This window comes from Rhinatrema bivittatum, chromosome 8, assembly GCF_901001135.1.
Source record: "Rhinatrema bivittatum chromosome 8, aRhiBiv1.1, whole genome shotgun sequence".
NCBI lineage: Eukaryota > Metazoa > Chordata > Amphibia > Gymnophiona > Rhinatrematidae > Rhinatrema > Rhinatrema bivittatum.
The window spans coordinates 182784806-182797582 of record NC_042622.1 but is presented as its reverse complement, the minus strand read 5'-3'; the positions used below and the strand labels follow the sequence as shown (position 1 = coordinate 182797582).

The following is a 12777-nucleotide window of genomic DNA, read 5'->3' as shown; positions in this document are numbered from 1 at the left end:
CCAGGCGAAGTCGAAGGTACTTTGCGAGGCAGTGATCAGCAGGGTTGTGGGTCTCCTTGAGTCTCTGGGATGGGTGGTCAATCAGGCGAAGAGCAATCTTCATCCGTCCCAGGTTCTGGACTTCTTGGGAGCCCGCTTTGATACCCAGGGTGGGGAAGGTATTCCTCCAAGCGGATCGGATCTCCAAGTTGATGCAGCAAATCCGCCGGCTGTTTTGTCTTCCTCTGCCCAAGGTATGGGATTACTTGCGGGTCCTTGGTTCCATGGCCTTGACTCTGGAGTTGGTCCCTTGGGTGTTTGCTCATATGAGACCGTTACAGAGAGCGTTGCTTTCTCGTTGGGATCCGAAGTCTGAGGAGTTCCAAATCCCGTTACCGCTCGCAGTCTGCCAGATCCAGTCTTGGCTGGTGGCTGATCCCAGAGCATCTGAGTCATGGAGTGGATCTCGAGGTTCCCCAGTGGGTGGTAGTCACCACAGATGCCAGCCTCTCCGGTTGGGGAGGGGGGGCTATTTGCCAATCCTGGGCAGTCCAAGGTCTCTGGACGCCGGAGGAAAGCCAATGGTCCATCAATCACCTAGAGACGAGAGCAGTTCGTTTAGCGCTGCAGCTCGTCCTCCCGCAATCGGGCAGTTTAGGTCCTGTCTGACAACGCAACCACAGTGGCTTACATCAACCGCCAGGGCGGCACCAAAAGCCAGCTGTGGCCGCAGAAGCGGAACAACTCATAGATTGGGCGGAAAAACATCTCGCAATTCTGGCAGCATCGCACATTGTGGGTACAGACATGTGCAAGCCGATTACTTGAGTCGACAACGCATCGATCCTGGAGAGTGGGAACTCTCCGAAAGGCGATGGACCTCATCATTTGCAGGTGGGGAGTTCCTTATTTGGATTTGATGGCAACTCAAAGGAATGCCAAGGCGCCTTGCTTCTTCAGTCGCAGAAGGGAGCACAGAGCAGAAGGGGTAGATGCGTTGGTTCTTCTGTGGCTGGGCACGGTGCTCCTCTGTTTTTCCACCGTGGCCTCTCGTCGGGAAAATTCTCCATCACATAGAGGTTCACCCAGGCAGAGTAATCCTGGTGGCTCCGGAATGGCCGTGGCGCCCGTGGTTCACGGATCTAGTCAATCTCGCAGTGGATGGTCCCCTGAGGTTGGGTCATCTTCCTCATCTTCTTAATCAAGGCCCTATATTTTTCGATCAGGTGGATTGCTTTTGTCTAGAGGCTTGGCTTTTGAAAGGAGGCGACTGAGAAAGAAGGGTTATCAGGAGGATGTTATTACTACCCTTCTCCAAGCATGCAAACCTTCTACCTCACTGATGTATGCTCGAGTGTGGAAGGTGTTTGAGGTATGGTGTAAGGAGAAGGGAGTCCTTCCTCACTGCTTGTCGGTGCCGCAGATTCTTGCGTTTTTGCAGAGAGGCTTGGCTAAAGGCTTATCCTTTAATTCCCTTCGGGTTCAAGTGGCAGCCTTGGGATGGCTTTTGGGAAAGCTGGATGGTACTTCTCTCGTGTCCCATCTGGATGTCGTCCGTTTTTGGCGTGGGGCGAAGCATTTGAATCCACTGATCCATCCGGTCTGTCTGATTTGGAACCTGATTTTGGTGCTTAAGGCCTTGTATGATGCTCCTTTTGACCCTCTTAAACAGGCTACCTTAAAGGACCTCACTCTTAAGACAGTGTTTTTGGTGGCTATTTGCTCGGCTCGCAGGGTATCTGAACTTCAAGCCCTTTCTTGTAGGGAACCCTTTTCACATACTTCGGATTCGGGGGTCTCTCTCAGAACCGTTCCCTCTTTCTTGCCAAAGGTGGTCTTGTCATTCCACTTGAATCAGTCTGTGGAACTTCCTGCCTTTTCTCACATCAATTCGGAGGCACCGCATGCTAAGGAATTGAAGCGTTTGGATGTCAGGAGGGCTCTCCTACACTATTTGGAGGTCACAAATTCTTTCCGGGTTTCGGATCATTTGTTTATATTGTGGAATGGAGCTTGGAAAGGTCAACAGGCACCCAAGACTACTATAGCCCGATGGTTAAAAGAAGCTATCTCGTCTGCTTACTTGTATCGGGGCTGGCCTATTCCTGAGGGATTGAAAGCTCATTCGCTACAGTCTCAGGCTGCTTCTTGGGCTGAATGTCAGTTAGTGTCGCCGCAAGAGATTTGCAGGGCGGCAACCTGGAAAACATTGCATACTTTTGCTCGTCACTACCGTTTGGACATACCGGCTAACGCCCCGCTATGTTTAGACATTATAATTAAGCCGCCGTTTCTTTTGTTCCATTGCCTTTTCTAGTTCTCTTCAGTTACACTGTCCTATACCTCTGACTAGCCTAGCCTCCAAGTTATCTACCCTTGTTATATGTAACTTCCGCTTCTAGTGAATTGTTCTTGTTTGTTATACCCTTTGTTACATGTAAACCGATCTGATATGAAATTTTTCATGAAGGTCGGTATAGAAAAGTGTTAAATAAATAAATAAATAAATTCAGACTCCAAGAGATGGTAATTTCGGCAGTGTTGTTCTTCAGGTGGGGCTCTCTATGTCCCACCCAGTATAGGGAAGCTTTGGTACATCCCAGCTGTCTGGACTGATCCGGGTACGTACAGGGAAAGGAAAATTAGTTCTTACCTGATAATTTTCGTTCCTGTAGTACTGCGGATCAGTCCAGACGCCCTCCCTTGTGAGAGAGTCCGCTTTGATGTTGAAGTTTTTGCTGAAGAAACCAAAAGAAGGCTACAGGGTTATTCTGTGGTGTTCAATTTGACGCTGGTTTTTTTGCTTGATTTGCAGTATTTGATGCAATTTTTTTTGCCACTTTCCTACTTGTTATCTGCTTTGATAGTGATTATACTGAGGAGATGCAGGCAGCACACCAGGTTAAGAGGGGGGTGCTTTACAAGTTTTTCTCTGTCTCCATCTGCTGGAGGGGAGGCAAAACCCAGCTGTCTGGACTGATCCGTAGTACTACAGGAAAGAATTATCAGGTAAGAACTAATTTTCCTTTATTTACCAGTGGTGTAAATGGTCTGCCACATTACTGTAATGTATACAGTAATGTGGCATACCCCCTCCTAATTTATCTAGTTTTTGATCTGTTACTGCGCTCTATTGTTTACTGTTCTTTGTAAAGGCAATGCCTATATATACATTGGTTGTAAGTTATATGTAAACCGACACGATGTGCAAACGGTTGTCGGTATATAAAACCGTTTAAATAAAATAAAAAATAAATGTATACAAGTAAATGGAAGGGAAGGTAGCAGCAGTTCATGTGACGCCTTTTTGTTGCCAGGAATAAGATGGTGGAATATTTAACAGACTGGGTTATGGGAACGTCTAACCAAGCAGCGGATGAGGATGTAAAATGCCTAACCAGGTAATTTGCACATATTGTAGCTGTTCTTTGGCAAGAGAGAGATTTGAGAGAGCATGAAATAACACGGAGTATGAAGTCCCTGATTCATCGAACAGGAGAAAAGCTTAAAAATATTAGGTCTTAAAGGATCAACCTCTGGCCAAATTTTGTAAATTTTCACCATCGCAGCTGCCTCATTCTACTTGCCTGTTGTCTCAGGGTCACCACTAAGTTGACTGTCTGTGTGAGCCAAAATGTATTCCCACTTACATGAGCTGTTCTGGAAGTGTAGACTCTGCCCATTAACAGCAAATTATTCTACAAGAATGACCGGCGGCAAGGTTCATACTCTGATGTGTTATCCTTTGTGCAGAGACTTGGACCAGGCCAGCATGGAAGCAGTAGTCTCTCTCCTTGCTGGTTTACCTCTGCAACCTGAAGAAGGAGATGGAGTAGAGCTGATGGAAGCCAAGTCCCAGTTATTCCTCAAGTAGGTTTTCCACCGTGTTCCTAATTAGCTTATAAGGAAAAGGCAGGCAAGGCAAAAATGAGAAGAGGTTTGGTTTGTGATCAAGTTTATAGGAGAAATAAATGAATTATGGGATTTTTTGGCAAGAGAATCTTTATATTAGCTTCTGCCACCAGAGTGAAGGCCACATGACTGAGATCTGTGGGACCGATGGTCAGACAAAAATACGAGACTGAGTTAGAGAAAGTGCTTCAAAGGCTGTGTGAGCCAGCTTTGTTTTGTGCAAAATCTCTTAAGTCACTTCCAAGGAAAAGTGACAAATTTAGGAATATGGAGTTTGTACATAATTTTGCTTGCACAATGTTTTTTCTCTGCAAAATGTTGTTGAAGATGTCATCTTTTGATAAAAGATGCACTGGTTTGAGAACTACATTAGAAAAATGCACATGCATATATTGGACAAAGGGTAACGAACACAAAGTGTTGAATTAGCACATGTTTGAAACTTGAGAGCATTAGTGTCAGTTGTCAAGGCTTCAGCTGTCCATTTGTGCATCTTATGAGTGTATATGAGAAATACCTGAATGGACAGTAGCCGGCACTGAAGGCTTGAAGATTGAAACTTTCAAACAGTGGTGTCAAATGTGTGCCAATTCAGCACCATTTTTTGTCAGAGTAGCATTAGCAGATTGACTATTTTTCACTCAAATCTTAAATCTGGAGCAAAATCAAAGCTGAAATGCTCACTGCTCTTTTTAATAGAAAAGTGGCTGTCCATAATGTATCTCTTAACATTTTATGTAATCTTCAGAAAAGAATTGCAAGTGCATTGGTACCCAAGTGCCTGAACTAGGCTCCCTCTGTCAACCTTTTGTTTGTTTCTCAGGTATTTTACTCTCTTTATGAATCTTCTAAATGACTGCAGCGAAGTTGAAGATGATGGTACTCAGACTGGTGGAAGGAAACGAGGGATGTCTCGGAGGCTAGCTTCCCTGCGACACTGTACTGTTCTTGCTATGTCAAATTTACTGAATGCTAATGTGGACAGTGGTCTCATGCACTCAATAGGTGAGACAAGTCAATTTCATTAGGAATCTAGAATGCTTTTTCTTTTGGATTGTTCTTGGCATCGGCAATGCAAGATGTTTCTGATTTTTCTTTGCATTGGATGCACAGGCAAGAATTAAGCTGTTGCCATTCGTTCTGTTATCACTCAGAGGTAATCTTGGAAGAATGATTGTCACCAAATTCATCATATTGTTCATTATAGTCTCCTTCCACACTGGGAGCTATTGCCATCTGAACACACATCAGCTTTCCCACATGAGCACTGTGAGTGGAATATAGACACTTATACAAGGAAGGAGGAGGCGCATTGAAATGACCCAGCATGGCTTGACTCTGGAATTAATTCCTATCCTAGAATGTGCAAAAATCAAACCCAGTTAGGAAAGGATTCATCCAGTGGAGTAATTATTGTGGTCCTTTATCATTCTGCTGCTCTTCAACCTGGCCAGTCTTTTTTTAAATTTATTTTTCTGTTTTTTTTAGGGGGAGAGGGAGATTAATATTTCTTTAATTTTATCAAAATCATCAAGAACACTTGATTCTGGAAATTACAGCAAATCCAATAGAAAGAAACAAATCAATACATGGGGGTAACAAAATTTAACCTCTAGACCTCAAAATGTGGACGTTCAGAAGGATCAATATACAGCAAACATGGTTATATATATATAATGCTTGTCACATAATCTGAAACACTAATGTTAAGCAATAGAAGTCAACTTTGTTTTGAAGAAACCCTTCCAGTTATTGAGAGTCATAAAATATCTCTCTCATCACCAGACAACCATTTTATTTATAAATTAGACAAATACAAAAGATGCAACTCTTAATACATTCCATGCCAACATTATGAAGTACAGTTATTAATACACCAAGTCCAACGGACAGTCTTTGACGTTATTAGTGGACTGCACAACACATGTTCCTCCAACTATACATGTGTTTCTCCCCTCCCACTGTTGTCTTTGGTGCCACTAAGACACACACCTTGATCTGCTTAAATATTTTAACTTCTGACAGTTTCAGCGTTATGAGAGTGTAAAATTTTAAAATCTCTATTTGTGGTTATTGTATTGTTAGGTTTGGGCTATCACAAGGATTTGCAGACAAGAGCCACATTTATGGAAGTCCTTACCAAAATCCTCCAGCAGGGGACTGAGTTTGACACCCTGGCAGAAACTGTGCTTGCGGATCGTTTTGAGAGATTGGTAGAATTGGTCACTATGATGGGCGACCAAGGAGAACTGCCCATCGCCATGGCTCTAGCCAATGTGGTGCCTTGTTCACAGTGGGTGAGCAGACTTTTACATGTGCAGTTTGTTATTAAAATGGCTTTTTATCCTGTAGTAACTCCTTTGTTTTATTTTTCAAAACTACAAGAAAAAGAGGTTAGATGGTACAGTTGGCTTGGTTAGATTTTTGCATATGAGGATGACGATTGAGGATTGGATTTGATTTTCAGTATCTGGAATAAAGAGCCATCCTTAATTTGATGGTGTATATATTTTTGGCCCTGGCAGTTTTCTTTGGGCTTCCTGCTTAAGGGCTGGAATCTGGCACCCTGAGTTTTCATTTTCAATTTACCTGGAGATTTTTCCCCTACTTTATAATGCTTCTCTGTGTACTTTTAGTCCAGTCATTGCAACAGCAGCCTTTGACAGAGGGTGGGGGTCAGACACCTTTCCAAAACCCTGCAATCATGGGCCCTAAATCTGACCACTAGGTGTCGCTGTTTTGTGATGTTTATGGATTCCTTCTCCCAGCAGCTGTGAACCAGCTCCAGATGACCCTGGGGAACAGAAAACTTGACCTGGAATTGAATCTAGGCCCCTTTGCATGCAAATGCACAGCACTGCCCTTAAGCCACCACACTGGCCCAGTTTGATACAGTAGTTAATAGTCATTCCCGGTACGTACCCAGATCAGTCCAGACGCCTGGGCTCTTACATCCCTGCCAGCAGGTGGAGACAGAGAAAAAAAACTTGCCTGACCCTGCTACATAAAGCCTAGTGCCACCTGCAGTTCCTCAGTATTTTCTCTGCCTCTAATAGATGGCACAGGGTGCTCTACCTGCAGTTCTGCGGGTTTTTTGTCTTTAATGCTTTTCTTTTGAGCCTTCCTCCCGGGGGTTTTATTTTTTCCTTTGAATTTCTGGTGGGTCCTACCCCGTCCGGTAGAGGCAGGCAGGCCGGGGGTTGTTCCCTTTTGTGAGCCCGTGGGGTGTACATCTGATTGTCCTGAACCTTCCCTCATGAGGCACCCAGGCGGTTGCAGGTTCTCTAGGGATTTTTTCATTCCCTTATGGCTGAGACTACCTGTTTCTTTTAGTCAGGTTTTTAGCTCTCAGTGTATTTTTCCATAAGGTTTAAAAAAAAAAATCAAAGGCTGTTTTTTTTTTTTCTGGCAGACAGCAGCACAGCTCTGACGGCGACTTCCCCCGGTAAGATCAGCTCCGGGGTGAGGGAGGCTTTCTTTTTCCTTTGGGGGTTTTTTCTCCTAACTTTTTCTTTTTTTTTCTCTCGACAGTATTTTTATTTCCCTTCCTTAATATGACCCGGCACGATCGCGTCTAAACAGAGCCAGGCTTTGTGTTTGGAGGGCGGATGGGGCTCATCCGGAGCTCCTCCACCAGCAAAACGTCGTTCCAGTGATTCGGGGGCTATTTTCGGCTGCAGCGCTCTCCAGGGTACTGATTCTTCCTCCGAGGGCATAAGAACGGCGGCCATCTTGGATTTTTTTGGCGGCAGTTCCCGCGCCATCGGGGAGAGTGGGGCAGGGTCCGCCTCCTTTGTCTCCAGGCCGTTCCGACTTCAGGGTCAGTTAGGGGGGCCTTGAGGGGGTGGAAATCGTGAGTGGACCTGGTGCTGCCGCTAGCTCTGAGGGTGCTGGGGCTGTAAAGTGTTTTTCCCCGGAATTTGTTTTATTACTGTATTTGGCCCTTAATGTTGAGCGGACTCTGGGAAGTTTGTTGCCGGGCTCGGGACCCACTTTGGGGGGTCAGGCCATCATTGCCCTCCGCTCAGAGGTTTGTCACCTCCGACACCAAGGCAGTCTGTCAGAGGGGGCCTTGGTGACTCCGGTGATGCTCCCGAGGACCCGGACCCGGTGATACCAGCAGGTCAGGGGGTGCCGGTGTCTGGGGATACTTTGCTGGGAGATGATCCAGGGGACCCTAATCTCGGGTCTGAGGATACTAAGGAGGTCTGCCTGTTCCAAAGGGAGGAATTGTTGCTGCCCTTAGCCTTTCAGGTGTTGGGAGTTACCCGGATTTGGAGGAAGAGGATCCTGTCCTGGACAGGGTAAGAGATCCCCCGGCTTCCTTTCCGTACTATAAGGCATTTCAGAAGTTGGTGGATGCAGAGTGGGGGACACCTGATGCTTCGCTGAAGGTGGGGAGGACCTTGGGGAAGCTCTATCCCCTTCCAGAGGAGGTCTTGGAGTGTTTTGTCCTTCCTAAGGTCGATGCGGCAGTGTCTGCAGTGACTAAGTGGACCACCATTCCCATGGTGGTTTCTGCGGCATTGAAAGAAATGCAAGACTGCAAATTGGAGGTTCATCTCAAACGGATGTTTGAGGTCTCTGCGCTGGGTTTGCTTGCAGCGATTTGCTCAAGATTTATGTAGCGGGCTTGTCTCCGTTGGGTGCAGCAGCTGCAGGACCTGCTCCCGAAGTCGGGGGAGCAAGTGGATAGTGTCGAGTGAATAGAGGCGGCGGTTGCATTTGGAGCAGATGCCCTCTGATTTGGTGAGTACGTCCTCCAGAGCTATGGCTTTGGCTGTCATGGCCAGATGGTTGTTGTGGTTGCGTAATTGATCAGTGGACGTCTCCTCTAAGATGCAGTTAGGCTCTTTGCCGTTCAAGGGATGTCTGTTGTTTGGGGACGACATTGAGCATCTGATTCAGTCGCTTGGGGAGAATAAGCCGCTACGGCTACCAGAGGACAGACCTAAGGCGAAGAGGTTTTATCAGACCCATTTGCGTCTCCGTACCGACAGGAGATCTCGGCTGATGCGGGCTCCCTCAGCTCCTCAGAGGTCATTTTTCCCTAGGGGGCATACTTGGGGGTAGTCCTTTCGGGAAGCCCGTAGGCTGTTTCAGGGTGTTGCAGGAGGATCTGCAGCCAGTGGCAAATCCTCGCAATGAAGCGAGGCCGGTCCACTCCGTCGTTCCTATTATAGGCAGTTTTACGACGAGTGGGCAACATCACGCAGGATCAGTGGGTTCTCAGTATAATAAGAGACGGCTATGTGTTAGAATTTGCTCTGTCCATTCGAGATCTATTTCTAATTTCACCTTGCGGTCCGGGGCACAAGCGAAAGGTGGTACAGGAGACCTTAGGCCGCCTCCAGGAATTGGGGGCGGTCATTCCAGTGCCCTTGGCAGAGCTCTGAAAGGGACGCTACTCCATTTATTTTGTGGTTCCAAAGGAGGAGGGCACGTTTCGGCCCATCCTCTATTTGAAGAGAGTGAATACCGCCCTCAAAGTCCCCCACTTCCGGATGGAAACCTTGCGTTTGGTAACGGCGGTGCGCAAGAGGGAGTTCCTGGCTTCTCTGGATCTTACGGAAGCCTATCTGCACATTCCGATTCACTCTGAGTCTCAGCATTTTCTTTGCTTCATGGTCCTGGGACAACATTTTCAGTTCAGGGCACTTCCTTTTGGTCTGGCCACAGCCCCACGCACTTTCACCAAAGTGATGGTGCTGGTAGCGGCGGCACTTCGGAAGGAAGGTCTCCTGGTGCATCCTTATCTAGACAACTGGCTGATCAGAGCAAAGTCAGCAGATCTATGTCGACAGTCGATTTACAGGGTTTGCGATGTTCTCCACTCTCTCGGCTGGGTTGTGAACATAGCCAAGAGTCATTTGACCCCGACACAGTCCCTAATCTACCTGGGAGCGAGGTTCAACACCCGGTTAGGCAAAGTGTTTCTGTCAGAAGAAAGGGTGCTATCTCTTCAGAACCAAGTTTGATTATTGCAATTACAAATTCCCAGAGTATGTGATTATTTGCAGGTCTTAGGGTCCATGACTTCAACCTCGGAGTTGGTTCCCTGGGCTTTTCTCCATATGAGGCCATTGCAGAGGGCACTTTTGGTGCGTTGGAAGCCAAGTTCAGAGGAGTTTTACCTGCCCTTGCCCCAGGAGAGGGAGGCCAGGGAGAGTTTATCTTGGTGGCTTCAGTCGGTCAATCTTCTCTGCGCAATGGACCTCGAGGTCCCGGATTGGGTGGTGGTGACGACCGATGCCAGCCTTTCCGGCTGGGGGGAGGGGTGGTGGTTTGTAAGCGCTATTCCATCCAGGGCATTTGGTCTGCGAAAGAGTCTGCATGGTCTTTCAACTGGTTGGAGACCAAGGCAGTGCGGCTTGCGTTGAAGGAGCTCTTGCTGCTAGTGAAAGGTCGCTCTGTCCAGATCCTGTCAGACAATGCAATGGCAGTGGTGTATATCAATTGGCAGGGCGGTGCCAGGAGTCAGGCGGTAGATCAGGAGGCTGAGCTCTTGATGCGTTGGGCGGAGGTCCATCTAGAGTGGATAGCGGCGTCGAAAATGTCCAAGCGGACTTTCTCAGTCGCACTCACCTAGACCCAGGAGAGTGGGAGTTGGCAGAAACTGTGATGCAGCTCATCTGGAGACGTTGGGAGTCTCCTCATGTAGATTTGATGGCGACTTGTTAGAATCCTAAAGTGGTACGCTTCTTCAGTCGAAGGAGACAGCCCGGGGCCAAAGGCATCGACGGGTTGGTTCTGCCTGGGCCGCAGGGATTTCTGCTTTACATGTTCCCTCCTTGGCCTCTGGTGGGCAGGGTGTTGCGTCGCATTGAGAGACATCATGGGGAAGTGATTCTGGTTGCGCCAGAGTGGCCTCAGCATCTGTGGTTTGCGGATCTCATCAACATGTCAGTGGACAGTCCGATTCATTTGGGACATCTCAAGGGCCTTCTTCGACAGGGTCCCATATTTTCCGACTAGGTCAATCACTATTGTCTAGCTGCTTGGCTTTTGAAAGATGGAGGTTAAGGAGTAAAGGTTATCCAGAGTCGGTCGTCACCACTTTGTTGCAGGCCAGGAAGCAATCTACTAATCTGGCTTATATTAGAGTCTGGCGGGTGTTCAAGGCCTGGTGTATTGCTCATGGGGTTCACGCCCTTCAGTTCTCCATCCCCAAGATTTTGACTCTTCTGCAGGAAGGTTTTGCTAATGGTCTATCTCCGAGTTCCCTTAGAGTTCAAGTGGCGGCCTTGGGCTGTCTGCGGGGTAAAGTTGGTGATTCCGCTAGTTCAGCTCATCTGAATGTGACAAGGTTTCTAAAGAGGAACGAAGAATTTGAGGCCTCCAGTTCGGAAAGTGTGTCCATCCTGAAACCTGAATCTAGTTCTACGGAGTTTTTGTGCAGCGCCGTTTGAGCCTTTGCGGAGGGTGACGCTGAAGGTCTTGCTCTCAGTGTTTTTTCTGATAGCGATTTGTTCCGCTAGACAGATTTCGGAATTACAAACTTTGTCCTGTCGGGATCCATTCCTCCAGATTTCATATTCAGGGGTCTCGTTTAGGACACTGCCTTCCTTTTTACCGAAGGTCGTTTCCGCATTTCATGTGAACTAGACGGTGGAGCTTCCCGCATTTCCAGAGGGGGAGGCGTCTGCTCCCATTGCGAGAGAACTCTGATTAGATTTTCGCCGAGCTCTTTTGCGCTATCTTGAAGTGACTAATGATTTCAGGAGATCCGATCATCTTTTTGTCTTGTGGAGCGGCGCAGGCCAAGGTTCTAAAGCTTCCAAGGCTACTATCGCATGCTGGTTGAAGAAAGCTATTGGTTCCACTTACATTACTGCTGGGCAGCAGGTTCTGGAGGGCTTACGTGCTCATTCTACACGGTCTCAGGCGACCTCCTGGGCGGAGGCGCAGTTGGTATCTCCTCAGGAGATTTGCAGAGCTGCAACTTGGAAATTCTTACATACTTTTGCGCAACACTATCGTTTGGATTTGGGGGCTTCTGAGTCTCCTCCTTTTGGCGAAAGTGTTCCGTGAGCGGGACTTTCCAGGTCCCACCCCATTTAGGGAGCTTTGGTACATCCCAGGTGTCTGAACTGATCCGGGTACGTACAGGGAAAGGAAAATTGGTTCTGACCTGCGAATTTTCATTCCTGTAGTACCACGGATCAGTCTAGAACCTGCCCGTTTTTCCTGGAGGTGGAGTCTCTCGCTCAGCTGTAGTTTTGCCTTATGCGTACAGATTCATAGCAGCCTGTTTATAGTTTCAGGTTTTACTTTTTTTCTATTGATTCATTGATGGTTGCAATTTTTTTGCTTGGGTACAGACTTATACTGAGGAATTGCAGGTGGCACTAGGCTTTTATGTAGCAGGGTCAAGCAAGGTTTTTTTTTCCTCTGTCTCCACCTGCTGGCAGGGATGTATGAGCCCAGGCATCTGGACTGATCCGTGGTACTACAGGAACGAAAATTAACAGGTAAGAACCAATTTTCCTTTTCCCTATACATACCCAGATCAGTCCAGACTTCTGGGTTTTGCCTCCCTTCCAGCAGATTGAGACAGAGAAATTTTCACAGCCACTGGCACATAACCAAGCATAGCACCTTCAGTCCTTCAGAATTTCTCTGTCTCCAGCAGATGGAGGAGATGCAAAACCTGCAATTCTGAACCTTGGGGTGGGGGGGAAGGAAAGAGATTAAGGCATAAGATTTTTGTTTCTTGGATAGTTCCTCTCCCAGGAGGTTGGCAGGTCCTGGTGGGACCATACCTCCTGGTTGTAGAGTCAGACGAGCAGTGGTTGGGGATCCCAACTTGCTCTTGGGCCAGATTGGAGGTGAAAGCTGGTGGTCCAGTTCCCTCACCTCTTGGAGCTCTGGTAGAAGCCTTGGCCA

The 12777-nt window shown here is 47.4% G+C and overlaps 1 protein-coding gene across 9 annotated transcripts in view; it reads left to right on the top strand.

The window, feature by feature from the left end:
* NF1 (neurofibromin 1) overlaps window positions 1-12777 on the top strand; it is a 527350-nt gene that overhangs the window by 198158 nt on the left and 316415 nt on the right. For all 9 annotated transcript variants that reach the window (XR_003858146.1, XM_029611915.1, XM_029611920.1 and 6 more), the window contains exons 23-26: window positions 3297-3380; window positions 3733-3849; window positions 4715-4896; window positions 5977-6188. Coding sequence is in view for 8 of the 9 variants with exons in the window: in XM_029611915.1 (XP_029467775.1) it covers window positions 3297-3380; window positions 3733-3849; window positions 4715-4896; window positions 5977-6188 (595 nt within the window). In the remaining variant the exon portion in view is untranslated. The remainder of the gene's footprint in view (window positions 1-3296; window positions 3381-3732; window positions 3850-4714; window positions 4897-5976; window positions 6189-12777) is intronic.